Source organism: Brassica napus, chromosome A1 (assembly GCF_020379485.1).
Source record: "Brassica napus cultivar Da-Ae chromosome A1, Da-Ae, whole genome shotgun sequence".
Classification (NCBI taxonomy): Eukaryota; Viridiplantae; Streptophyta; class Magnoliopsida; order Brassicales; family Brassicaceae; genus Brassica; species Brassica napus.
In genome coordinates this window covers 26,811,876-26,839,360 of record NC_063434.1, presented here as the reverse complement: position 1 = coordinate 26,839,360, position 27,485 = coordinate 26,811,876, and the positions used below count along the sequence as shown (strand labels likewise).

Here is a 27,485-nt window from a genome sequence, read left to right as displayed (position 1 = left end):
CAGAGAATAGCTCAAGGTCGTCACAGAGTCACTGCCTAGAAACTTCGATCTTATAAATTAGTAAATTACTATGTATTAATATTCATGTTTTGATGTGTTGTTGAATCTCGGAGTCGAAGTGAAGTAATACTTTCAAAAGTCTATGCTTTTTCATTTGTCAACATTACAATGTAGCTCCTTTTCTAATGGATAGTTTGTCAAGGAATCTCTTTCTCTACATGATGCTGACATTCTCATTGCTTTAAATCTTCAGGTAACAGACAAAAATATTAAAGTTAAAGGGTAATAATTATGTTTTTCACCACAATCATTTAAAATTGATCAAAAGAGAATCTCGAAGTTGACCAATGATATTTGTACATGAAACTTGCATTGAATTACGACAGTCCAAAGGTTGACCCCACATAATATCATAGATAGAGAAATGCAATAAGCGACAAGAACAAAGATGAAGACAGCAATTTCCACCACAGAGGCTAAAACAAACTGACCATATACAAACACATATGTACGTAGGTGACGAGAGAGATATTGTACATACATGTGTTTATATGTGTTCATTAATAGTGTATAAGGACGAACTTTATATGTAATGGTAACCTTTTTTCCACAAACTCACGACTATATACCTGAAGAAGAACTAGCAACATTTATGTTTCCCCCATAAAACAAAGACGATGCAATATTTCTGAAAATGTAACATATCACAAATTCTTATATACTATAGTGTAGAATATTTTTGATATGGAAAACAGTTATCAACACATGTGAGTGATTATTTATGTTCTCTCTTTCCTCCTTATATATAGATATAAAAACGTATATATATCATATATAGGTATATATTTATTACGTACTCATGTCTAGGAATCCCATGTTGATAGAGTAGGACTAGGGTTTGCTTAAGTGATGACGTACTGTCCACAGGAGATTGGCGATGATGAAGATGATGATGATGGTATGACCATGTGATTAATGTATGAGTCCACTCGTCGATAATCACCATGCATTTGCAAGTCGTAAGTTGTTGGGAGAAGAAGGCAGTGATCTTGTGAAATTGCTTTGCCTTCAAGAACTTGTCCACATAATAACTTTGTGGCCACCAAAGGAAAGTTCCGAGGATCCCCATTATCGTTGTGTGGTGTTACAAACACGTTGAGTTTATCACCATCGTCATAATCATGAAGGCTTTCGTGAAAAGGGGAGATGGTACTCGCTGGGAGATCTGGTAGTGATGGCCATTGGGGATCATTATCATGATGGTGATGATGATTGTTTATGAATGGTGTGGCTGAAAAAATGTCGAGATTGGTGGAAAGGTTATTATCTTGATGGGACTGGTTTGTGTTGGTAGTGGTTAGATACTTGACGTCTCCTTCTCTAGAGGTTGGGAACATCAATGGGGTCATAACATGAGAAGGAAGAGGGAGGTGGTTTGGAGTGATGAAATTAGGGTTTGTGTTTGCGATGAAACTGGACATGAATCTTGAACCTTCATCGTCGCCAACAGTACCGTTGAATACGTTGTGATAAGGAAGGTTAGTGAGCAAACTCGCCATTGAAGAGGTATGATGATGATGATGACCATGATGATGGTGATAATGGTGAGACATGAGCTTCTTTTTTATGCTTGAGTTCCAGAAATTCTTGACCTCATTATCTGTCCTTCCCGGTAGATGTTTAGCAATTTGAGCCCATCTATCAAAGATCCATAACAAAAAAATATGATTATTAAGGTAGTTCAGTTTCTTGATGAAAAAATAGTTTTATATTATCACAAATAAATCTATTAGATGTAATGTTAATTAAGTAACAACCTGTTGCCAAGAATGCTATGAAGCTCAATGATAAGAGCAGCTTCTTGAGGGGAGAAGCTTCCACGTTTAAGATCAGGTCTTAGATAATTTATCCATCTTAATCGACAACTCTTTCCACATCTCTGCAAACCTAATTGAACATACGTACGGAAAACAACACATAGATTAAAACCAACGACATATACTTTTTATCAGTAGAGAATCCAACAAAATAAAACCAATATATATGCCTGCATGTTTGGGAACAGAGCTCCAGCATCCATGGCCATATGTATTGATGTAGTTGATGAGCTTTTCGTCTTCTTCCGGTGACCAAAGCCCTCTCTTCACCTTCTGCTTGTTGCAGCACGAGTGATGGCCCATCTCTCTTTCTCTCACTAGTTCTCTCTCTTTATCTCTCTGTCTCTCTCTCTCTCTCTAAGAATGTTTGCACAATGTTGAAGGGTCGTACAAACTTATAATATTTGTAAACTGGGGAGATTAATACACAGTTACACACAATTAAAATGAGATAGAAATGACGGCTGCAGAAAAACTTCTTATTAATTAATTACCAAACTAAGAGATAATAATATACCACCTAATTTTGTGGACCCAATATTTCTATTTTGAATTCCAAAACATCATATATGTATATATAAGAGTTAAATTAACAATAATTGGAACTTTTGTAGAGTATAAAAAGAAATGAGTTGACACATTAAAGATATAACAAAGTAATAATATTATACTAACATTTATTTAGGTGGGCATTTTAGCACACTGAAGACGAGAGTGGCCAGTGTATCTTTATAGGGTTTTGTGTTTATAAAAGGTTAACAAGGCTAAAAGCTGAAGTTTCTCTCAGTGAGAGCCTGTGTGGCTTATTACAGAATCATGGCCATTGACTACTTCTAGACAGACACGTGCTGCTCATGCAGACAGTGCAGGTCCTATGCCTCAGTTATAAATTTAGTTCTTAATGTAATTTTATTTTCGTTGATAAAAAAAAATGTAATTTTATTTTCTTATTGAACTTTAGATTGGGTATTCTTATCATTTAAAACATTCATACTAATGATTAAAATTAATTGTAGTTAAAAGATTCTCACTATGGTCGTCCTTACTTTTATCCTATACGGTGAAATATGTAAGTTTTTCAATCAATAATTAAGTCGAAAGACACTTCCTCTAAGTATAAAAATGATTAATATGATTGCCATCAAAGGAAGCAAAGTTTAAAGTTTGACATAAAGGGCTTCATTGCTTTATATATTAGATTCTTAATTTGACTTAAGAGTTGATGTCACTACATGTAAATAGTTTTACCAACGTGAGTATATTTTAACCACACGAAAACGTGAAAATGTTTCTCTATATTTTATTTACTTAAAATTATAAATTCGCCGTTTCTATACGACTATAAGAACATCTCCAAAAAGACACTCTATTTTGAAGTTTCTAAAATTTTATATTCGAAGTTTAAAGATGTTGTTTTCCAAAAACAAAACTTCAAACTTAATTTCAAAACTATTTGTATTTTATATTATGGTCCTTATATTTGTCATAACTAATTTAAATTTATAAAAATTTTACTATTATTACAACAATATTAATTAGTAAAATATTGTATTAAAATATAAAAAATTAAACAGAAATAACATAATTAATACTCCCTCCGTTTTGTTTTTTAAGTCGTTTTAGGGATTTTGTTTTGTGTCAAAATAATAGCCGTTTCCAAACTTCTATGTAACATTTGATCATTTTAGACTTTATCTACCCTTTGATTTTAAAATTATTTTTCAGTCAATCATTTCAAGTTTCAGAGCAATCCACGTTTTACAAAACATGCCATTTTCATTCAATTGAAAATTTAATAATGTAAATTCAGTAACTATAAAATCTCAGCATCGTCCACTATATAATCCACTTGTTATTCAACGAAACTCATTCACTAAAAAATGAAGAATGAAGAGACCAAAGAGAAAGCAGAGGCCAAAGATTAAGATGATTAATATTTGGCTCCATAATTTGTTAAAAAATTTACAAATCTTATTTACCCGTATGTTCTCAAATCAACATATAGAGTTGACGAAAGGAATAATTGAGCATTTATATACTTCTGTGAAATCATGATGGTGTTAAATGGCTGAGACCAGAATAAATTGGGATTAGTAACATTTGACTAATTAGTGAGAGATTGGGAGTAGTAATCTAAAATAAGTGCACACGTTATTTCAAAGACAAAGAAAGACAAAACATACATTATGTTAACTGCCTTAATCCATGTGAAATCTTGTTAAACTACTTCAAAAACAAAACGGAGGGAGTATCAAACTTCAAGAAAAAAATACCATAAGATTTCATAAAATTATTTTCGTAATGCATATATGATCATCTAGTGCATTTCGAAGTTAATGCATATATGATCATATATTTTCGTAATGCATATATGATCATTTATAATTTGTAGATTACGAGCTAAAAAATTTTGAAGTCGAGGAATATTAATACTTGTAAATATATTAGATCTGAAAAGGAAAGTAAAAGAGGAAAAAAAAATATTTCTAAAAGACTTAACTTCTATCGATGATATTAATACTCGTGAATACATTTGATCTAAACAAGAAAGAATTGTGCAAAAATACATTAAAAACAACAACAACAACAACAACAACTATATTTGGTTACATAAAATTTGTTTGGAGGAGATTTTAGAGGTTCTGGATCAAATTTACGTGACAATAGTGTTGTTGATATTTAAATTTGTGTAATAGTTATGTTTTTATGTAATTTTTAAAATTCATTTTGTTAAGTTTCTTTTTTTACATTGTTGTTGTCTAGTTTAAATCTTATTTTAAAATTTTATTTTATTTTATGTATAAAAATTAAATTTATAAAAAAAAATTAAAATATTTATGAGATATAATTTTTTTAAAGATTAAAATGATAAACGAGAAAATATTTAAGAATCATACATGTGATGTGTAATTATAGGGACTTAAATGCAAACAAAAATATGAAACTTTAAATTTGAAGTTTTAAGTTGTGAGACTTCAAATATCGAGTTTCTCTTCTTAAAATTTTAAATTTGAAGTTTTGAAATTTTATTTTGGAGAGAAAAAATTTCATATTTGAAGTTATAAAATATCTTTTAGAAATGCTCTAAAAAACCAATTTACTAAATAAATAAAAATTAAATCATGTCAAGCTTAATTATAGTGTTGCTCATGATAATAACAACGTCATTTCTTGAGAGGGGGAAACAAGCTCAATGTGCTGCATGAGAAGCTACAATTCGAATCAAAGAGTTAATCATCATGTGTGATATCGTTAATATAAATTAGAGTGAAACCACTTCATTGTGCTTTTAAATATGATATTTTGAACTGTCCTTTTTTCCATGAGCTTTTACATAAGAGATCAAAATGAGCTCAGATATGCTTACGAGTCCGTGAAATCACGCGAGTAAGGACTATCGTCTATCGTTAGCCGAACAACTGAACTAAAAACACATATGCCAATCGCAAGTGAGAACTACCGCTTTCAATTATTATTGTTTCTTATTTCCTTAACCTCTTTTGTCAACGTTTCTTATTCATCAACTAATATTAAAAGAACTTTGGTAGTACCAAAAAAATATACTATAAAAACTTTGAATTGCCCTACGAATGATGTCTCTGTAAGGGGAAGCTAAAGTGAAAAGCAATATAATTAAATTTAACAAAAAACTATAAATAGAAATCAAACCAAAACGCATCAACATACCATAGATTCATAGTCTTTATCATGTCATATTCTGCGTATATAGCATGATACATATATATATATATATATATATATATATATATATATATATATATATATATATATATATATATATATATATATATATATATATATATTTACAACTAAAAGTAAATTTCATGCCAAAACAGATCTAGACTAATCTCTTGGAATCTCATGACTTACGGGTACGCTCGCGCACCGGGTTTGGAAATCGGCCGAAAGCATTATACATTTATTCCATTTAATTATTATCTAAATGTATATATATTCTAAGCCAAAAGATGTAAGATGCATAAACTACTAGTTTTGTTTACACTAATTATAATCTTATATATACTTTATTTAAACGAGATAAGATGCATAAACTACTAGTTTTGTTAACACTAATTATTTCTTACAAATAGTTAATTTAACTATTCATTAAAAGAAAGCAAAGGATGATAAAATATGAAACTGTCTAACACACACCAAAATAAATACTATGATAATAAATCAACAACCAAAATAATTGTGAAAATAATATAAAATACACAACTATATCTTACTTTAAAATATAACACGATTTAAGAAAGAGAAATTGGGCCTACTAACGAAGAAAAAAATAAAAATTTATTAACTACTCAAAACCATCCTTTCTCTTTTACTTTCTCTTCCTATCTCTTTCTACCTTCTTTCTACAAATTTAATTTCCATTTTTATTTTAGTTATTTGGCAAATGAGCTCTACGAGAGAATACATTATGGTCTAGAGGCTTTAAGTTTTTTTTTTGGAAAAAAGGTCTCGAGGCTTTAAGTTCCAATGGACCTTATTCAAATATTAAAATGGACCCTAACTTTTATATGATTTTCATGTTTTAGTGTAAGAATATTTATTGTCTAATTTAACTGGACCCTTAATGTTAAAAATGTGTGGAAACAAAATTAGACCCTGTGCATATATATGCACTTTGGGCACAATGCTTAGAGACGGTGCATAATTATCGAATATGTTTCATCGTCTTCATAAAGATTAACTTGAGAAACTTCTCGTTAGTAGGCCTTTGGCAAAGAAACTGGACAGATGCCTAGTTAATGATGAGTGGTATAACACCTTCTCGTCCTCGGTCGCTTTCTTCGGCAGTCCAGAATTCTCTGATCACGCTGCCATCGCGATCAATCTAGACCCTCAAAGGATAAGATCAAAGAAACCCTTCCGTTTCTATAATTTAATTCTTCAGAATTCAGATTTTCTTCCTACCATTTGTGCTAGCTGGTTTTCATTTAATGTTACAGGCTCAGCGATGTTCCGGGTTGCGCAGAAGCTCAAGCTTTTAAAGAAAGTGATCCGTAACTTTAGCAGGCTAAATTATTCGGGGATTGAGAAGAAAACTGCCCAGGCTCACGAGAATTTGATTCAGGCTCAGGCGGTGACGCTTACATCCCCAACAACAGACAATGCTGAACGGGAGCTGCAGGCGCTTCATGAGTGGGAAGAGTTATCTACAGCAGAGGCTGCATTCTTTTTCCAGAGATCCCGTATTAGCTGGCTCTCTTTTGGTGATGGGAGCACAACTCTCTTTCACAGATACGCTGCAACCAGACAGGCTATAAACCACATACATTTTCTCCTATCGGAATCTGGCGAGCGTATAGAATCCCAAGCGGGGGTTCAAAAGCTGTGCATGGACTATTTTTCGGAGCTTCTGGGAGGCCAGGTCACGCCCCCAATGTTCGTGCAGAGCGACTTGGACATTCTCTTTGATTTCAAGTGCTCGGATGATCAGGTACTGGCGTTCAAAAAAGGTTTCTCAGATACAGAGATAAGAAAGGCTTTCTTCTCCCTCCCCAAGAATAAAACGGGAGGGCCGGACGGATACTCGGCGGAATTTTTCACAGCCTCCTGGTCTATCATCGGAACAGAAGTCACAGAGGCAATAAGGGAATTTTTTCGTTCAGGAAAGCTTTTCAAGCAATGGAACTCCGCGAACCTGGTCTTAATTCCGAAAAAGACGAATGCCGCTCTACCCTCTGACTTTAGACCAATCTCATGCCTCAACACGGTTTATAAAGTCATCTCCAAACTGCTAGCTTCTCGGCTAAAAGCGATCTTGCCTCTCATGATCTCTAAGTCACAGTCTGCTTTTCTGCCAGGCCGGCTTTTAGCTGAGAATGTGCTACTAGCGACTGATCTCGTCAATGGATATAACACGCAGAACGTGTCTCCGAGGGGTATGTTAAAGGTGGATCTGCGAAAAGCCTTCGACTGTGTGCGCTGGGATTTCATTCTGGCCTCTCTACGTGCTCTGGCTATTCCGGAAACATACATCATGCTCATCAAGGAATGTCTCTCTACGGCCTCTTTCTCTGTCTTGGTAAACGGAGTGTCGGGTGGGTTCTTTAAGAGTTCTAAAGGCATCCGGCAGGGTGACCCGCTATCACCGTATCTCTTCGTGCTCGCAATGGAATGCTTTTCCCGTCTTCTCCTATCTCGCTATGAAGCTGGCACCATTGGGTATCATCCGAAAACGGAAGACCTAAAGATCTCTCATCTCATGTTTGCCGACGATGTTATGATTTTCTTCAACGGTACGAGCAACAGTCTCCATGGCATCTCGGAATGTTTAGACGACTTTGCCTCATGGTCGGGTCTTTATATGAATAGCGTAAAGACAGAGCTATTTATCTCGGGGGTTAACCATAGTGAAACCAACGCTATCACGAGCTATGGTTTCCCTTATGGTAAACTCCCAATCAGATATCTAGGCCTCCCTTTGATGAGCAGGAAACTCAAGATCTCGGAGTACTCTCACCTAATGATCAAAATTGGCTCGAGCTTTCACTCCTGGTCAGTCAAACTCCTGACATATGCTGGTAGACTTCAACTTTTAAAGACCGTCATCTTCGGAACGGTCACTTTCTGGACATCGGCCTTCATCCTGCCAAAAGGTTGCATTAAAGCCATTGAATCTCTCTGCTCCCGGTTTCTTTGGTCTGGAAACACGGATAAGAGAAGCATCGCCAAGATCGCATGGACTACGGTCTGCTTACCGAAAAACGAAGGGGGACTTGGCCTCTGTAACCTCATGATATGGAATCAGGTGATCTGCCTTAAGTTTATATGGCTTCTCCTCTCAAAGGCGCCTTCCTTATGGGTCGACTGGCACCAAAGTACGCACCTTAACGGTCAATCCTTCTGGACAATCACTGCAACCGCCTTTGACTCCTGGGCATGGAAGAAACTCTTGGATTTAAGACCTCTTGCACTTCAGTTCTGTAAATCCCAGCTGGGGAATGGTAAATCAACTAGCTTCTGGTTTGATGTGTGGTCTCCACTCGGACAGCTGATAAAGTACATCGGACCGGCTGGTCCGCGAGCTCTTCGAATCAGAGAGAATGCGCATGTAGCCGACGCTATCTCCGGCTCAAATTGGTCCTTGCCGCATCCCCGTTCGCAAATGGAAGTTGATTTACATGTTTATCTTACAACTATTGATTTGCCTTTGCCTATTGATGTTGATGATAAATATGTTTGGGTAGCTGGTGATTCAAACCTTTTTGATTTCAGGTCCTCCTCAACTTGGGACGTTCTCAGACCGAGGCAAGACATCAAAAGCTGGGTGGATGTCGTTTGGTTTAAAGGAGCAATCCCCAAGCATAGCTTCAACATGTGGATTGCTAACTACGACCGGATGCCGACGAGGTCTAGGCTACTGGCTTGGGGGTTACCGATATCGGCGGCCTGCCCTCTCTGTTCCAACTATGATGAAACAAGGGATCATCTTCTTCTCTCCTGTGAGTACAGTCTTGTTATTTGGCGGGAGGTCTTCAGTAGATGTCAACCGCCGGTAGGAGCTTTTACCAACTAGTCCGAGCTCTTATCTTGGATCAGAGATGCAACGTCAAGGAGGCTCTCTCTGCTAAGGAAGATAGTGACTCAGGCAGTGATCTACCACATATGGAAACAGAGAAACAATATAGTGCATAATCAGAATCTCATCCCCCCTGCAGCTGTCTTCAATACCATTGATAAGGAGATTCGAAACATAATCTCGGCTAGGAGGCGCAGGAAGTTTTTTGACTCACTAATGGTCATTTGGTTGAGATAGTTAGTGAGTTGTGGTTACTTTTGTGAGCAATCTTTTGATTCTACCTGTTTTTTATTTCTTTTTGCCAGGGAGAATCAGAACTTAGTTAGTTCTTTGTAACAACTTTTATTCATTTTATGATATTTACAGCTTTAGCAAAAAAAAAAGATTAACTTGAGAATGTATGTCAACCCGTACGTTACTGGATTTTTTTTGGTATCAAAGAAAAATTTATTAAGCTAAAAGTTCAAACAAGCAAGTTTCATGAGCTACAGCCATGGGAGAGCCTTATCTCCAATGAAACAGAAGTCGGAAGCTCGTGATCGTCCTGCCTTAGAGAGACAGTCCGCACAGACGTTATCAAAGAACGACGGATAAAAATAACAGAGGTAGAAGAGAATTCTGAACGATTAAAAAACGCGTTACTAACACTAAATTAAATTAGTACTATAATAAATACTAACACTAAATTAAATTAGTTGTGTCTTTTCATTTAGGAAAGCAATTAAAAAATGTCTTTTCATTTAGGACAAGCGGGATCATATTACTTTCTATAATAAATCAATAAGATCAATTTTGGTGCGTTCGAAAATTTAGTGCGTTCGAAAATTAGTCCGTTTTGAAAGCCAGTTTCAAAAGGAAAAAAAAAAAGGAAAGTTAGTCCGCTTTTTATTCATGAGTATTAGATCTCCCAAATTCTAATTATCTTGTGTAGTGTACTCTATAGAAATTTATGGATAAATCCACCAAAATAATATATATATATATATATATATATATAACCGGACATCACACACTACTTTGTTACATAGAACATACTTCTTATGCTTACTTCAGTAACCTAACAGTGCCGAATTGACATTAATATTGTTCAGGACACAGAAATAAAACCAATTTTTAGTAAAACTATTAATTTAATTCCTAGGGATGAATTTAATGCTTGTGACCGAAGCAATAGGCCCAAACATAAGATTCTTTTGATTTTGGCTTCGATGATGCCACATGCAAATATTAAAGAGCTTTCACACTTTTATTTCTCTATTTGCTTCTAGAAGAACATATTTTTTTGAACAATGTAAATCAAATTTTAGAGCATATCCTCTCCATATAATTATGGATAAACTTACTAATTACTGTCACATGCAAACAAATAAATGTTTCCAAATAAAGATTCACTATATATATTAAAAGAGAAGTATTTTAATGTAATGTTTTCATACTACATTGAACACGTGTCAACTTCATATCAATTTTAATTTGAATATGTCGACGTGTCGGCCTCACAATCATCTAACAAATAATGCGTTCACATACTATTTTTTTATTTTACCGCAGATAATTTAATGTGTTTACACTAATTTCTTTTAATCAGCTCTTTTTTAGTTCTTGCATTTTTTAACCTTTGTATCAATGAACTGAAATTCTCTCCATACAACTATTGAATAATATCATTTTGAATGAAAGAAATTAAAAAAATGATTAAGATTCACATTAACTAAAATGATGGAATGAGAATGTTTTTAGAAATTAAAAGTTTTATATCTTGTCGAACTTAGTCATGGTTGAGGCTTTTGTACACAAAGACAATAAATAATTGTGATTGGTTATGAATTAAAGAAATTGAGGTAAAAATACCACACACAAAGTGAGATTATTAGTTAAGTCAAATATTATTTTTTTTACGAAGTTTTCTTATCAGACCAAAAACTAGAAACATAATCAGATTGCAAGAAAAATTCAGAAAGCATAAAAAGTTTTAAAAGAAAAAAAAATTCATGAAATTGATTGAAAAACAAAATTTAGGTATTGGGTGAAGAGATCTCATTATAAGAAATTACAGGTTATTGGTTTTAGACTACGTCGATTTTGCAACATGTCCAAAAATACTGACACGATTTTCAACCATTTTTATTGATATTTTTAAAGTACAGTCCAATAGTTATTAATGTTAAATAAATTGAGAATATTTTTTTTACATTTACATTTATTTTATTTTACTTTATATTACTAAAAGAAAGTAAGTCTAGATAAAACATTTGGATCTAAAGAACCAAACTAGACTAGATTTGAAAGCAACACTAAACACAAACTAAAACTGATTAAATTTATAACTCTAAAAAAATCAAAATTTGAATAGATCGACCGAATCCGAAAAGGCTTATAATTCTAGTTTTTTTTACTGTGATGTTATTCAACAACAAAAAAAAATGGATGTTTGAAATCATAATGAATTGATTTTTAAAAAAATTTACTATATAGTATCATTATTTCCGCGTATCGCCTAGTCCATATTGATTTCAAAAGGAATCTTACGCGATACTTTTTACAGCAGAAGAGGCCAAATAATATACCCTTTTTTTTAAAGAAAAAAAGGTATATTATTTGAATTGCTATATGCAAACATATATCGGTAACCGTTCTTATATATACTAGTTTCTGTGATAATAATAGCAAGGATTGAAGTCAAAATGTTTATGATAATGTTTACGATCGTTTCGTTGCATATCTAATCTATTAATTTAGGGTCCTATTTTTTATCTACTGTTTAAAAGTCATTGTAGGACCATTTGTTTAACATGTTTTATGTTATATTTTATATTAATCATAAAACATTTAAACAAAAAATCAGAGAGAATATTTTTTTAATTATTAATCTGTTATATATTAAATGTATTAGCACTTTAAAATATAAAAAAAATCGTGCCCATTTACCTATATTTTAGGAAATATCAATATGATGTGTTAAAAAAAGTTAAAATTAGAAATATTGCGAAAGATGTTAAAATGGTGGGTTAACTATTTTAACTTTCATAAGTAATATTTACGTAAACTTTCATTAAACTTATAAAATTATTTCTAATTTAAAATGTAATTATAATGAAACTAAAAACAAGTGTGAATGCAAAATTAAAAACATTAAAAAATTTAGTATATATTATATTATATTTAAAATGAAAGCTTTTGCAATATCTAATTTATTAAATTAAAGACTTATGACTTTTTTATGTGTGATCTTTTATTTGGACCATGTCTTAGAAAATTTATTAAATTATACATAATTTAATTACAATATCATTAATATCTTAATCTTTTATTTGAAATACAAATAAGCAACTTTCCTCAATATATTTAAACACACTATTTGCAATTTATTTTCGTAATTAATTAGTTTAAATTCTGATTATTATTAAAATATAATTAAATATAAAATTAATTAAGTTTTGATTTAAAAATAAAAATTAAAATCACATCAAATAATTTAATTATATTTTACTGATAACTGAAATTTAAATTAATTAATTTTTGGGAATAAAAATTTAAAATATTTTGTTAGATTTTTTTTAAAAATATTCATTTGTATTTGAAATAAAAAATAAAAATATATCTAATCTATTTAATTAAAGTTATATTTTGGATTTTTTAAGTTATATTTTAATTTTGAACTATCAAACACGGGTTCATCTAATCAATTTAAATTTTATTATATAAAATATTTATAAAAAATTTTCTAACGATTTAAAGTTGGATGAAATAGAAAATTAAGATTACAATTAGTAGTTTAGGATGACTAATTTAGAGTTAGAGTTGATATCGACTTATGGCTGATACTCCGTATGCAAAGACTAATATTCGATTTTTAGATTCCAGGGACGACGTCCGATTCTTCTTAAAGATAAAAATACGAACTCAAAAAATCTATAAAGCAAAATAAATGTTTAAAATGAAACTTTACCGCGCATAGCGCAGATTCTATTCTAGTTATTATGAGTTAGAAAGTTTTATCAGTATCACAAGAGAGTGTGGGATACATATTTTCAAGACTGGTATAAGTAACTGTGAGTGGTAACAAGAAGGAAAAACTGAACGAAGTAAAAAAATTAGAGAGAAGGATCGTTTTTTTCTTTTCCTTAGCTTTTTCGTTTTAGTGAGAAATTAGCTACAAATTTCATAATTAAACTAACGTTAGTAAAATAATTAAACGAACGTTAGTACACTTGTTTGCTTAATAAATTCAAATGCTAGAAGTTATAAAGCTGTTAAACTATTAATAGAGTATCCAAAATTTTGACTGTGAAACGGTCTTTACGGATAAATCTGCCAAAAAAAATTTGTGTACCAAGCAATTCAGTGATCAATTCAGTGATCATTTTGCTTCAGCTTCTATTCTAAACTGATATTTGTAAAATGATATCTCTTTTCGGAAGATAAATGAAAGAAGTATTTAAAAAAAAAAAAAAAAAAAAAAAAAATTCAGTGATCATTATGTTGTGTAGTTATAATTCAAGGTGTTCGGTACGTAAAACACCTAGTTGTTTTGGCATCGGTGTGAAGCACACTTGAAGATTATAAAACCCTAAAATTGCAATAAGTTCAACTCTTTCCAAGTAAAATTTGGTTATATGCTGTTTAAGGAAGTCAAAGCTCAACGGACACGAGATCCTGTCGGAAACTTCCCTTGTTTTCTCAATTTGACATATATCTTTTTGGTGGTTCTGAAACTGACCTCTTAACCAAATTCTTTGATCCCATCCTATTTCCTCCATTGATGGACTCTTTGCATTAGAAAAAGGCATACATTTAGTTTTCATAATTATCTTCTTCTTGAAAATTCAGAAACATGATTGCAATTAAGCAAGATGGTTAATGTGGTTTGTGCAATATACCTCTGTAACAAAAAGAGTCAGATATAGTTTTGTGATGTTTGTCATGTTTTTGGTAGCCATTCTTATAGGAGTTTATGCATCAACTTAAACACTCAAAATATGATCTGAAGTAGCTAGATGGGTTGAACATCAGTAAATTAGTAATTTGTAATATAGCTAAATAGGTTGAACATCACTAATTAAACTATCATTATATGTGAGTTAGGTTAAATTATGTGTCGATTAATTCGTTCAGCTCGAATAATGGGTAGGTCCATATATCAATTATATGTCCACACATCTATACATTATGGGAAAATACATTGTATAATAAGATGAAAGTTCCTTGGACATAATATAAAAGCTTCCACAAAGATCACAAGAAGAAAGCTCTCGTCATATTTTCACCATAATTTGGTTCAACGTTCACTTTCATAGTTCCAATGGGGATAAAGATAGTAACTGCATGACTTTCTATAGAATATCAAACGATTCTTATTTTCATATCCAACATGTTCCATTATGTCAAGAGCTTTTTTACAGACGAACTTTAAATCAAAATCAATTGTGGAGACATGATTTAGTGGGAATTGGGTCCTAACGTATGTGAAAAGATTAAAACATAAAAAAAACATTAAACATAAAGGAGATATAACAAGTCAAAAATCCGGTAAGTTTTTGGTATCTCCGGTCGTTACAACTAAAAGTATGACTGCTGTTAAAAAAAAACTAAAGTTGATTAACCGAACAAAATCTGAATATATAATTCAAAAAATAACATCAGCTGAGACATGTGAGAGTCTCGAGGCACCACCACTAAAAATGTATATATATTGAGTATATTAGTTTTATAAATCCGTCGAAAATTTATATCATGATCGAGATGTATTGAGGACTGAAGTTACTCGGATAATTAATTATATGATCTTGGTATGTAATATATACTCGTTGACCCAAGATTAGTAAATGTTAACCCACAATCCATATGCTTAAACCATAATTTATTCATCTTGGTCTGATATTTTGTTGTTTTATTAAAATATAATATTTCCTCCCAAACCAAGACACTAAACCAAAAACAAAAGAAGAATAAAAGTTGAAAATGACTAATCACATCACAATGGCATTAACACAGGTATCTCCAGATGTCAGTACACTGCATTCATAGCCAATCAGCTTTTTGTTACATAATCAATAATACTCGTAAAATAAAAGTATGAATCCGAGTCAAATGTAAATAATTTGCCTTATCAAAGTCAAATGTGGAGTACTTTTAAACAGTTCTTTTAATTCATTTACTTCTTGGACGATTTTCAAATCTGATAGATGCCTAATAAATTCATTTTTACGTTGGTAAACGAATTTGTGGAAAGTAGGAAAAAGGGTAGGAGGAATATTGTTATATTTTACTTGATGTAAAGAAACTGCTTAAACAGTGAAATAAAAACTGGACTGTTACGATTACTTTTTAGAGTAACGTTTCAGACTTCGTGTGAGCTTGGCGTTAACCAAAACTAGAAACTAATTGATCAGTCAATTTTATGAAAATTCTACGGACCATATTCTAAAAATAGTAAAATGATCTGTCCATTTCCATTCATTTATTCGAGCTGACACCATCAAGCCTCTGCCTACGCATAATGCATCCTCTGCCTACGCATAATGCATGGATATAACTTTTGTCACTGAACACGTACATTATAATATTTTATAAATAGAATACTTTATAAAAATATGTTGAGTCTACAAAAAAAATGTATGATAAATGGCACACTGATAATCCAGTAACACGTACTCTTCATTAAATCAAACTCAATTATAAAAAAAAGGATTAAATTTGATTAGCATGGACCAAGAGTAATTTTGTAAAAAAATGGACGGTCCAGACTCAAAGTTGACTTCCTTCCAAATGAAGTCTGTGTCATAATTCGACACGGAAGGAATCGGCATCACCAAATAAGAATCAATTTTCTCAATGTAGTATGCTTGTACATTGTACCATGTAATAGAAGTATTTTGTGGATATTTATCACACAAAAAAAATATATGTATTTTTTGATAAATGAGACCCTACTTCTACGTTTATTTCTTTTATTGCTCTTAATGGAAATTTACCATAGAGCTGAGGAAGGGCTCTGCAGTCTATGCAAAGAAAAAGGTTTTTAAAGATGATCAATTTATTTTATTATTTGTAATATCCTTTGTTTATCATTCGCTAATTACAAAGTTACAAGTAGTATTAATCCTTTTAAGCTACTTTTTTTGTCGATGCAAATCAAAAGAAAGAGGATACAATTATTTTATTATTTGTAACTGTAATATCCTTTGTTTATCATTTGCTACATAAAAAGTTACAAGTATTTTTTTCTCTTTAAAGCTACAAATACACTCATATCTGTTAATCTTCTGATTTTTGATTCGAATATTTACTTCATGTACTGAATCATGTTAAAAATATTTTTTCTTACAAAAGTTGTATTTCTTTCTAAGCATAAGCCTCAGTGACCTGTAATTTTTCTTTTTGTTGATAATCAATTTAAAATTTCAACAAAAAAAAAGAATCATGTCAGAAAAAGATATTCAATCAATGAATTGTAAATCCCAAAAACAATTTTTTTAAAAAAAAAAGAAAAAAGAGAAACTCGCTCATAGGTTACTCGGGTTGCTTTTTAATCAAAATAAAGGTTAAGAGTTGATAGATTGGTAAGGAAATAACTTCACTTGTCCCATAAGTAACAACCTTGCCTATGTTATAGGCATTAGGCCTAAAAGCCTCTAAAACCAAGAAGCTTCTTCTTTCTTCTCCCTCTTCTTCCTCTTTCTCTTCTTCATGCCTCTATATACATTATTGTAGCCATCATCATCATCATGCAAGTGACAGAAATAAGAAAGTTGTGTATGGTTACAGTGGTGATGATACAAATAGTGAGCTGGGTTTGTGCAACAAGTAGGCCCATTGCTTCCAACCACGTTGCTTTTTATCCAGGTTCAATTTAATTTCAATACATTTCTTAATCTACCAATCAAACCATTGCTTTGTATATGTATGTCTATGATGATAAGTAGACATGTGGATATGTAAGTGCGAAGGAAAGACTTCTCTGTTTAGTTTTCTGTTAGCAAGACAATATTAGGTTTATTTTTTATTTTTTAACTTGTTTGAGCAAATTAGTGACTTATAGTTGGAGTGACTAGTTTAGTCTAAACTGTGGTCCCAGATATATGTATGATTAACGTATAATAATAATAATAATAATAATAATATATTTATACTAAACTGAACTACAGATTGGTCAGCATGTGTTTTGGGGTTTATCTCCTTACAGAAAAAAAGAATTTGACTTTTATGGGTTTTATATTCTTATGAATGTCTTTTTTTTCAATAATAGTTTCTATTGGCACTGCAGAGATAATAAGCCCACATGATGCTTATCACAGCTCTTATAGGCCTGCTTTGAAGCCCAATGAGAGAAAAGATATACTTAGAAGAGATGGAGAAAAGAAGAATAGGATCAAAGCCACCAACTTGTGAGAAGAAATGCTATGGGTGTGACCGTGTGAGCCATGTGAAGCAATCGAAGTTCCTACCATTTCTTCAAGACCCGATTCCTACCATGTGCCCCTTAATTAATCTCATTTTGTTCCTTAATTCACACACAATTAACATATTATATATTCACAAGTCTCTCTTTTAAATTATTATCATCACTATTGCAAGACTTGTAACAACTACTGTTTTCTAATTATAAAATGTGAAAGTTAAAATAAAATTGCTTGTATATTATAATACTTGTAATCTTGAAGTATATAAGCAGATTCACAGGTAGATATGGAGAGACTGGTCTCATTTAAAAGTATATCTTACGAACGAAAACTCAATTCTTGTTTTTCTTGTATGTATTACAGATATTTAGCAAACTCAACACAGACGGATTCACCGTTTTACATATATATATATATATATATTGAGAAAGAAATTCGCAATATTTCAAGAAGTACCTATAATGTTTCTGAACCATTTAAAACTTTTTCTAATGGTTCCCTTCATCTTCTGTTTAACTGAGTAAACCTTATAGCCAGCTACTCTTCTCTTCCTACGTGATTCCGGATCGCTGAAACTCCAGCTCCTTGACGCTGCACCATCCCCGGTTGGAACGCTTTCGCTTTTCTTTATCTTCATCTGGTAATCGTTTGTCTGATCAGCTGCTGAATCGTCGCTGTAACCTTTCACCGCAGCTGCGTCTCGGAAACGGTTTCCATAAGCGGCTGCGGCGGCCGTTGCAGCTGTTGGTTCCATTTCTTTCTTGTTATTCTCAACGGTGGCAACGTGATTTGAGTTTGGTCTGTCGAACAAGAGTTGTCTCTATTTTCTTTATCACTGTAACTGTAACGTCTTTAATAAGTTTTTTAAGGAAATTAACGTAACGATTGTCTCTTTATAAAACAATACAAAAGCAACGTACGTTTTTTAAGTTATCAATTTACAATTTACATGTGGAGTTAGTCAAGAACCCACTTAGGTTTCTATATTTTATTTCTATTTTTTTAATTAACGCATAACAATTAGGTTATAAAGCTTCCTAATAGAAAAATACTTTCTGAACAAGTAAAGTTGGTGCAAGTCATTCATGTTTTGTCTGTCGTGTTAGGTTTCTGTGGATTGATGCATCTACGAGTACATTGATTTTTACACTACAACTATGAATGTATTCATTTGGTTTAAAAGTTTGGTTGACTAATAAAGTATTTAATCCATTACTCATACCTCAATACCAAGATAAAGCTTTGGTTTGAAACAAAAAATAAAAAGACAAGCATACTAGAGAACTAAAATAGACAAGAAAATAAAATACTCCATATGATTTTAGAAATAAAAATTGCCACAAAGAGAGAGATATGTTCTTAGAAATTTAAAGAGAGAGAACAATAAACGCTGATGGAAAGAGAGATAATAGGTATCAAAATCAGATCAAAGAGTGCCTTGTGTAACAAGAAAGAGACCTTTTCTTCTCTCCCTCAAAGCAGATCAGCAACGTTGGAAGGAAGCTCCTCAACAACAACGTTGTAAAACTTCTGGATATCAAACAGCATCCTCTCATCATCCTTGGTCACAAAGTTGATCGCCACACCTTTCCTCCCAAACCTCCCACTTCTTCCGATACGGTGAAGGTAGTTCTCAGGCTGAGTCGGCAGATCGTAGTTGATAACCAAAGACACCTGCTGAACATCAATCCCACGAGCCAAGAGATCAGTGGTGATGAGCACACGCGAGGAGCCAGACCTAAACTCCCTCATGATGATGTCTCTCGTGTTCTGGTCCATGTCTCCGTGAGTAGCCGAGACTGTGTGGTCACGCCCCCTCATCTTGTCGGTGAGCCAGTCAACCTTCCTCCTCGTGTTCACGAAGATGACGCTCTGAGTGATGGCAAGCGTCTCGTAGAGGTCGCAGAGCGTCTCGAGCTTCCAATCCTCCTTCTCTACGTTGACGTAAAACTGCTTGATACCTTCCAAGGTCAGCTCGTCGCGCTTCACCAGGATCCTCACCGGCTTGCTCATGAACTTCCTCGTGATCTCGAGAGCCTCCGGGGGCATGGTCGCCGAGAACACGCCGACTTGGATCTTTGGTGGGAGAAGCTGGAAGATGTCGTAGATCTGAAAAACACCAGAAACAAAGTTAGATCAGAGTTTAAATATAAATATAATTAAACATGATCATAGTATAGAGCAAACATTAAGTTTGTGTTATTTATAAAATGTCATTAGAAATCTTTGAAATTTTTAATAGCTCATAATAAACCAATTTAAACAATATATTAAATTTTATAACAAAATATGTTGAGAAAAAATATATACTACTAAAAATTTCAATTTTTTTTAATAGAAAATATGTTAAATTAATTTCGTAATTAGTAATATGATACTAATATAAATTAATGTTCATTAAAAATTATTATAGGACAAAAAAAATGCTATTTTAAAATAGAAGATTAAATAGGTATGAAACATCAACGAACCTGGTCCTTGAACCCGCGGGAGAGCATCTCGTCAGCCTCATCAAGAACAAACATCTTGATGTTGTCGGCGCGGAGGGACTGTCTCTTCAGCATGTCGAAGACTCGCCCCGGTGTGCCGACGACGACGTGGACGCCGGCCTGGAGGATGCGCTGGTCCTCGCGGACGCTGGTCCCGCCGACGCAGGCGTGGACCTTGACGCCGAGGTAGTCGCCGAGTGCCCTCATGACCTTCTCGATCTGCTGGGCGAGCTCTCTGGTTGGAGCGAGGACGAGGGCTTGGCACTGGACGATGGCGAAGTCCAGCTGCTGGAGGACGCCGGAGCAGAAGGTGGCGGTTTTGCCGGTTCCGGATTGGGCTTGTTGGATCACGTCGAGGCCTTTGCAGAACGGGACGATTCCTCTTTGCTGGATAGCAGATGGCTTCTCGAAACCTAAGCAAGCAGAGACACACATGAAGTGATGATTAAAAGAAAGATAAATAATAATAATAATAATAATAATAATAATAATAAACAAGGTTTATAGGGTAATAGGGTTGTTACCATAAGCGTAGATGCCCCTGAGGAGATTCTCTTGGAGACCCATGACGTCGAAGCTGTCGTGAACCTCGTCGTAAGAGGTGAAGAACTCATCTTGTCCCTCGAGACTGTATCCATAAACACAATACAATTAGTATAACACTTATGTGAAGTGATGAAGATAAGAGTAAGAAAACTAACACTTCGTTAAGCTTCTGGTCGAACTGACGAGCATCAAACTGTGTTCCTTCTGGTGCGGATCCTGCCATGACTGAACACACAGAACAGTAACAGTTAGGGATTAACAGAAACAAAGAAACAAACAAAACAAGAGAAAAAAACTATTACAGAGAATGGAATGTGACAAGAAAGCCAAACTCGAAGTCCATAGAGAGAGGAAAACAAGCATTAAAATCTGTCTCCATCATTGTCCGGAGAGAATGTTTCAAAAAAAGGCACATGGATTGGTCCAATATTATAGACAAAACCAATCAACATATTCCTCCAAGTTACATACTTTAAAGTCAGACAATCAAACAGAACAAACATCGAGTTTTCAAATAAAAACAAACATAAGAGATTCTATAAGGTAAACGATCTAAGAGCATCCTTAAAAATCATATAAAGTTCTAAAATTTATCGATTGAATCGGAACCCAATGAATCTATACAGAGACTAATCGAAAAAAAAACATCAAGAAAGTCGAATCGAGAATCAGAGGAGAATAAATAGAGATGAATCGGATGCAAACCTGGAGAGAAATTGATTTGGTAGCGAAAGTAGAGTGCTTTGTTGTTAACTTAGGGGAGCTTGTATCTCCCCAAACTCAGATCTAAACCGCGAAAGTGAGAGAGAGACAACGAGCGAGCGAGAGAGCCTTTGAGAGTGTTGAAAATTGTAAAGAGGCGGAGAGAGACGGCGTTGCTATCTTTATATGTTAAGAGTCTTCTTAGGGTTTTCTCTCGGGAGGAAACCTTCTCCTATTCTTATGTGGAATTCCTGTTTTACCCCTGTTTAGCCTTTTGTTTTACTTCTTTTGGATCCGGACAAGGATTTTCACGAGACTCGGTCCTGTCCTAAACTTGCTGGTCTTTTGATAATAATCTTATTAATTCGTTTTAATTAATTTTTTACAATACTAATCAATAATTCAATAGATTCTCAAGACCAATCAATGGGCCTAACTTTATGGGCCTAATCTCTTTTCAAAATCGGCCATAGTTCTGACTAATCCCTGCCGTTCATGGAGACTTTAACAGTTTCTGGTGTAATATATAAATGTGTGGCATGTGTTCAAAATATATATATATATATATATATGTGTGTGGTAAATCTCCTTGTTTAATATAGTTTTTGGTATAAGTTAGTTCAATTACTAATATGGTATCATAATCAATAATTTCGTCGATGTGGGACTGTTACTTGATAGTGTCTCCTCCCATTACTTGATAGTCATTCCATAAGGTTTCTCATTTAATATCTTTTGATAGTTTGTATCTGGTCCTCCGTATGTGGATTGAATAGCTTGGTTTTGATTTTTTCATCTAACTTGGTAGTTGTTGGTTTAGTCATGGGCATTTTTGCATTCACTATTTAGGGCCTGACTGGTTCAAACGCAACGATTGCGGTTGCGGCTGCGGGTGTTTGCGGATGCGGGTGGTTGCGGTTTCTAGCGATTTTAAGAGATTTGTACGACTGGTTCTGCGGTTATAAATTGGTGCGTTTGCGGGATACTTATGATTGGTTAACTACCAAATACAGTGGCAGTTAAATAATAAATTAACAATATTTACATTTTATATAATTATAAAAATATCAAAAAATCATAATATTATAATAAATATGTAAATTATATTTTTAAAGTTATAGTTTTAAAATTTAAAATTATAGAAAATATTTTTATTTTAAAATTGTATAATATTAATTAAAATATAATAAATATATTTTAGTATTTTTATAATTCTATTTTAAAAAATTTATTGAATATTTTTATTTTTGTATTTATATGGTTTTTTTTTAAAAAGAAAAAAAATTATCCTCCCGCAACCGCCCGCAACCGCAAACGCTAGCTGGAACCAGCTTTTGAATTTGAGAGGTTCGGAGCGGTTTGAAGCGATTTGTATCGGTTTGTATGATTGTTTCGAAACGCTGTCAACCGCCACCAACCGCAAAAGCTGCGTTTGCGGATGGTAGCGGGGAAACCAGTCAAGCTCTTAGAACTTTAGTGAGCTCCTTGTACTATGTCGAAGTTTAATTGTTAGTAGCTTTTGACTTTATGATCGGCAGTTGTGGTATTATTAACTGTGCTCTTCTTGTGGATGAATAGCTAGAGAAAGTCTCTACAGCTGAAAGTGTTTCCACTTCACTGCGGCGTGACCATGCTGTGGTCAATAAGTGTCATCTTCTTTACTGTCCCCTAGCTCATTTAATGAACATATAGGGTCATTTCTTGTTCCTGAGTCTGGAATAGTCCAAACTTTGTCATTCACACTGAAGAACATAACAATGTTAATTTCTTCAAATTATCATGGAGTTTATAATCGATAATTAGTATGTTTTAATGATTTTTTGCTTTTGGTCTTTAGATATGTTCAAGATTCGCCTGAATTGTTTCCATGTAGCGAATTTCGAAAGGTAGTGCCGGCAATGTTTGCCCTTGCTCTTCATTTTCCTTTCTCATCTATGCCATAAAAATCATGTACCATTCTCTGTGTTTTTTAGCTTTGGACTATGTTGATATCCCCACACTCATATGGCAAATACTTATTCAACCTTTATATCTTTGATTGCTTGTGTGATTTCTAGATTACTCTGAGCCTATATCTTTGTTTTGTACTATAAGCCAAACTTCCCCCAGTTTCAAGGATTTCTTTTTTAATTGTATGGTTTTGACAGGTCACACTGATGATGTGTTGACAAAATGATCGGGGCAAGTATTGCGTTTCCATTGATGATGTAATTTGATTCAGTCAATGGATGGTGGACAACTATTTCTATATGCAGCCTTAGGAGTCAACTGAATTCATTTTAAGAGGCTTCTGGTGAAAACCGCCTGAAGGTATTGAGGTTTAGATTAAGATTCGGTCATTGCTCACTAATAATGGTTCTCCGAAAGCAAAACTGTTTCTTCTGACTGGGAGGAACATTCTACAGGTCTGTCTTAAAATAAAATCATGTGTCCAAACCTTTTACAGATGAGTGTTTTTTTTTTCATCTCTTTGGCTATCTGAAACTGATACTTTGGAGAAGAGAGAAGAAGCCGCATATTTGAACCAAACAAAAACAGAGCTAATAGTCTTATACATCGTCAAGTTCCCTTATGGTGGTGTAACACATATCAGCACGAAAAGTCACTTAACCAACAACAGAAACATAAGTTAAAATCAAATCTCGACAACAAAAAGTGGGCAAACGGAACAACTTTTCTCCAAGGCCCATCTCTCCTTCTATCGTCTCTTCGTCCTCCTCCGCATTATCTGCGGGAACTTGAGAGGAACCGGTAACGTCGCAACACGAATTGAGTTCTCAACAGCGAACTTGCACCCAAGGTTCTCAAAATGCTTCCTCAGATCAACTGAGCTCATCCTCAGATCCTTAGCTATGTCTTCGAAGTCGGTCTTGAACTTGTCCACGTGAAGGGTGAGCACAAGAACGTAACTTATCAGAAGGTTGATCTTGTCATCAGGCAACCTGGATGTTTCAGAATCCTTGAACAATCTATTACATTTCTCACGGATGGTTGGCGGGAATCTGTGGCTCCTAGCCGATTCTAAACCAACCATAGAGTTTACGTCCTTGAACTTTATCAGATGTGTGATGAACGTTAAGATACCAGCAGCCGTCTCCTTCTCATTCTCATCCTGTAAAGTGCAAGTAGACAAAGATGATATACAAGTGTCACACTTCCAAGAAAAAAGATCAAGAAGTTACCTTGTTATCACGCAACCTGTACAACCGGTTACGGACAAAAGCAGGGTAACCGTCGGTCGCTGCTCCAGCTTCTTCTTGGAGAAGCCAGTAAACATCCTGAAGGGAGGACCACTCTCCATTTTCGATAATCTGTTCTATAGGATAAGCTTCTGTCGGATTCGTCGCAGATGCGTTGTGAGGAGGAATGTTGCGTGCAACAACGGCGCTAGTGTTCTCCAGAGCACTAGTGTTAACCTCCACTTTGTCAAGCTTACCTTCAAGTGCCTTCTGTGCCTCGGGATCATCTCTTAGAATCCTAGCTTTCCTCTTCTTATCCTGTATGCAGACAGAACAATCCTCCTCTCAATGATTGATGCAAACAAAGGATTAAACCATGGTTCCAAAACTCGATCTATGCAGCAACTCAATTCCAAATCGGTTTAAGTCTAAAATTCTATTAAATTATGCAATAATGTTATAAAAATCCACAAATTAATTCATCAAAATCATTTTATAATTTAAACCATGGTTCTAAAAATCGATCTAGGAGGCAAATCAATCTTTAGCCGAAACGATTTTCTTAAATTCAAATTTATCAACTCGGTTTAAACTATTCTAAATAGGTTTAAATCAATCTTAATTAGTCTAAAATTCTATTAAATTATGCAATAATGTTATAAAAAATTTACAAATTAATTCATCAAAATCATTTTTATAATTTAAAACATAGTTTTAAAAATCGATCTAGGACGCAAATCAATCTTTAGCCGAAACGATTTTCTTAAATTCAGATTTATCAACTCGGTTTTAACTATTCTAAATCGGTTTAAATCAATCTTAATTAGTCTAAATTCTGTTAAAATTATGCAATAATGTTTTGAAAAAATCCACAAATTAATTCATCAAAATAATTTATAACTAAACCTAAAAATAAATCAATAATTAGCTAAAGCCACTAATCCTACTAATCCTAAAGCCTAGCTATTTCCAAGCAAGATTGATATTGTAGCACAGAGAGAAAGAGTGGCATACATCTAAAATAGCTCTCTTGGTCCAGAAAGTGTGGAGGCTAGGGTCAGCTTTTTCTTCTTCACCATCCTCCTCTGCAGCTTCTGAATCACCTGCTTCATTACCTTTAACTCGAGTATCTAATCTCAACACCTGCAAAACAATCATCAAATCTTGATTCTTGATTTTCTCAAAGCTACCAAATCTTTTTCTACTTTAACAAACCTTTTGGTGAGCAATGGGAAGAATCCTCAGCGTCTGAGTCTCTTTATCCAAAACGCCCAACACACTGACACAAGTCTGCCTAGCGATTTGCTCTCCGTTGTGACTCGAACCCACGAACTCCACGTTCGACCCCCGCGGGCTCACCACGACCCTGGTCCTCTTCCTCGACGCGGTTTGGTAAACCGCGACCTTCGGGGATTCTCTGGAATGTGCTGAAGGATCGTATCCCGAGGAGAAGTAGGCCACGATCGGAGGGATTCTATCGGACTTCTCGGAGATTTGTTTCACGGTGATGTCTATTGATCTTTGGCTCTCTGTTTCGATTGTTGTTGTCTTCTTCTTCTTCTTTTTCTTCTTCTTCTCGAGAGGTTGCGGGGTTTTGAAATCGTCTCCTTCGTCCATGTAGTCGTTTTGGTGTTTGTCCGCCATGAGAGAGAGAGAGAGAGAGAGAGAGAGAGAGAGAGAGAGAGAGAGAGAGAGAGAGCGAAGACGTTACGAAAAACTTCGATAGAGAGTATAAGAGAGAGATGCTGAAACTGCTTAAACCCTAATTTTGATCGAGTGTGTTTTGGGAAATTTGCAGAGTAAGTCCTTATATTTGAGCCGAATTAATTAAAGTACTCGTTTAGTTTTGATTTTACGGTAAACCCCCTCCGTTATTAACGACGTCAAAGAAAGTAAGAAAACAGCGCGGCGTTTGTTTTTTTTTTCTGTTTTAAAACAAAACAACACGTAGTGGGAGGATGAAAGAAAATTGAGAGTAGATGAAAGAGTAGATGAAAGAACTTTCATATACATAACAAAAACTCTTTGTGAGATATATATCGCTTTGAATCATGGAGGGTAGCCAAAATGAATACGAAGAATCATCGGAATGGTTTGTAAAGTATCTAAACCGTCAAGGTGACTGGTTAGAAAAAACTAGAGGCAATCTGATGGTTGCAGCGACAGTAATAGCTGGTATGAGTTTTCAAGTTATGGTTAGTCCTCCTGGTGGCGTTTGGGAGAATGATAACTGTCCTTCCGGCACTTCACCAGTTTGTAAGGCGAAAGCGGGGACTTCGGTATTGGAGCACGAGAGTTCCAAGCGTGGTCTCTATATATCTTGGATTGGTTATTAGCAGTACCGTTTTATTTTCTGCTTCGATGAGCCTCATTCTACTAGTCATCAGCGGCTTAAGACTCAGGTATCAATAGATAATTTAGTTATATATGCCACAACTCATAGATGATCATTAGTTACTAGTATAAGTTATAGTGATTTGTAGATGATTAACACTTTTAGAATTTTTATGAGAAATGTGTTTAGTGTTCTAAGTTGCAACAAGATGGTACACAAAACTGAGTGTTTAATCATATAAATTGACAAATGGACAAGAGAAAGCTGTTGATTGTGATTTAGACATGATATATGATTGTAGCTATTTAATGGGTGACTGAGATTAATTCAACAAACTGCTCTGACAATTGGTAAAACTAATTAAAAAGTATTGTAAATCTTTTGACCAAAAAAGGTATTG

At 34.0% G+C, this 27,485-nt stretch overlaps 4 protein-coding genes and 1 non-coding gene across 6 annotated transcripts; all 5 read right to left on the bottom strand.

The window, feature by feature from the left end:
- Positions 1-292: 292 nt before the first annotated feature.
- On the bottom strand, positions 293-2,523 carry LOC106381162 (transcription factor MYB26). 2 transcript variants are annotated; one of them, XM_048739655.1, is made up of 4 exons: positions 2,048-2,523; positions 1,818-1,947; positions 858-1,698; positions 293-629 (listed from the first exon to the last, which is right to left on the bottom strand). In XM_048739655.1, the coding sequence occupies exons 1-3, from the start codon at positions 2,178-2,180 to the stop codon at positions 903-905; spliced, it is 1,059 nt and encodes a 352-aa protein (XP_048595612.1). In that variant the 5' UTR covers positions 2,181-2,523; the 3' UTR covers positions 293-629; positions 858-902. The 2 variants fall into 2 exon arrangements, with proteins under 2 accessions (XP_048595612.1, XP_022544038.1); XM_022688317.2 differs by having other exon boundaries at positions 293-1,698; positions 2,048-2,519.
- Positions 2,524-18,150: 15,627 nt separating this feature from the next.
- LOC111200707 lies at positions 18,151-18,943 on the bottom strand. Its single transcript, XM_022691998.2, has one exon. It carries the CDS (start codon positions 18,586-18,588, stop codon positions 18,280-18,282), a length of 309 nt encoding a protein of 102 aa, XP_022547719.2. The 5' UTR covers positions 18,589-18,943; the 3' UTR covers positions 18,151-18,279.
- A 181-nt stretch (positions 18,944-19,124) lies between these two features.
- Positions 19,125-21,821, bottom strand: LOC106350914 (eukaryotic initiation factor 4A-1-like). Its single transcript, XM_013790746.3, has 5 exons — positions 21,575-21,821; positions 21,025-21,094; positions 20,848-20,951; positions 20,306-20,736; positions 19,125-19,943 (listed from the first exon to the last, which is right to left on the bottom strand). The coding sequence occupies exons 2-5, from the start codon at positions 21,090-21,092 to the stop codon at positions 19,308-19,310; spliced, it is 1,239 nt and encodes a 412-aa protein (XP_013646200.2). The 5' UTR covers positions 21,093-21,094; positions 21,575-21,821; the 3' UTR covers positions 19,125-19,307.
- Positions 21,180-21,293, bottom strand: LOC125579352. Its single transcript, XR_007317366.1, has one exon. It is a non-coding gene; the product is annotated as a small nucleolar RNA snoR98 (small nucleolar RNA).
- Positions 21,822-24,069: 2,248 nt separating the features above from the next.
- LOC106350895 (DNA-directed RNA polymerase I subunit rpa49-like) lies at positions 24,070-26,487 on the bottom strand. The gene is made up of 4 exons (XM_013790733.3): positions 25,966-26,487; positions 25,765-25,893; positions 24,754-25,068; positions 24,070-24,683 (listed from the first exon to the last, which is right to left on the bottom strand). The coding sequence occupies exons 1-4, from the start codon at positions 26,392-26,394 to the stop codon at positions 24,270-24,272; spliced, it is 1,287 nt and encodes a 428-aa protein (XP_013646187.2). The 5' UTR covers positions 26,395-26,487; the 3' UTR covers positions 24,070-24,269.
- Positions 26,488-27,485: the final 998 nt, after the last annotated feature.

Coding starts and splice junctions, on each gene's coding strand:
- LOC111200707 (XM_022691998.2), bottom strand. CDS start 18,588: ATGGAACCAACAGCTGCAACGGCCGCCGCAGCCGCTTATGGAAACCGT.
- LOC106381162 (XM_048739655.1), bottom strand. CDS start 2,180: ATGGGCCATCACTCGTGCTGCAACAAGCAGAAGGTGAAGAGAGGGCTT. Junction 1,948..2,047: donor CTCTGTTCCCAAACATGCAG/GCATATATATTG, acceptor ATGTTCAATTAG/GTTTGCAGAGATGTGGAAAG. Junction 1,699..1,817: donor CATAGCATTCTTGGCAACAG/GTTGTTACTTAA, acceptor GATCTTTGATAG/ATGGGCTCAAATTGCTAAAC.
- LOC106350914 (XM_013790746.3), bottom strand. CDS start 21,092: ATGGCAGGATCCGCACCAGAAGGAACACAGTTTGATGCTCGTCAGTTC. Junction 20,952..21,024: donor GACCAGAAGCTTAACGAAGT/GTTAGTTTTCTT, acceptor TTATGGATACAG/TCTCGAGGGACAAGATGAGT. Junction 20,737..20,847: donor CAGGGGCATCTACGCTTATG/GTAACAACCCTA, acceptor CTGCTTGCTTAG/GTTTCGAGAAGCCATCTGCT.
- LOC106350895 (XM_013790733.3), bottom strand. CDS start 26,394: ATGGCGGACAAACACCAAAACGACTACATGGACGAAGGAGACGATTTC. Junction 25,894..25,965: donor TTCCCATTGCTCACCAAAAG/GTTTGTTAAAGT, acceptor ATTGTTTTGCAG/GTGTTGAGATTAGATACTCG. Junction 24,684..24,753: donor ACAGGTTGCGTGATAACAAG/GTAACTTCTTGA, acceptor TGCACTTTACAG/GATGAGAATGAGAAGGAGAC.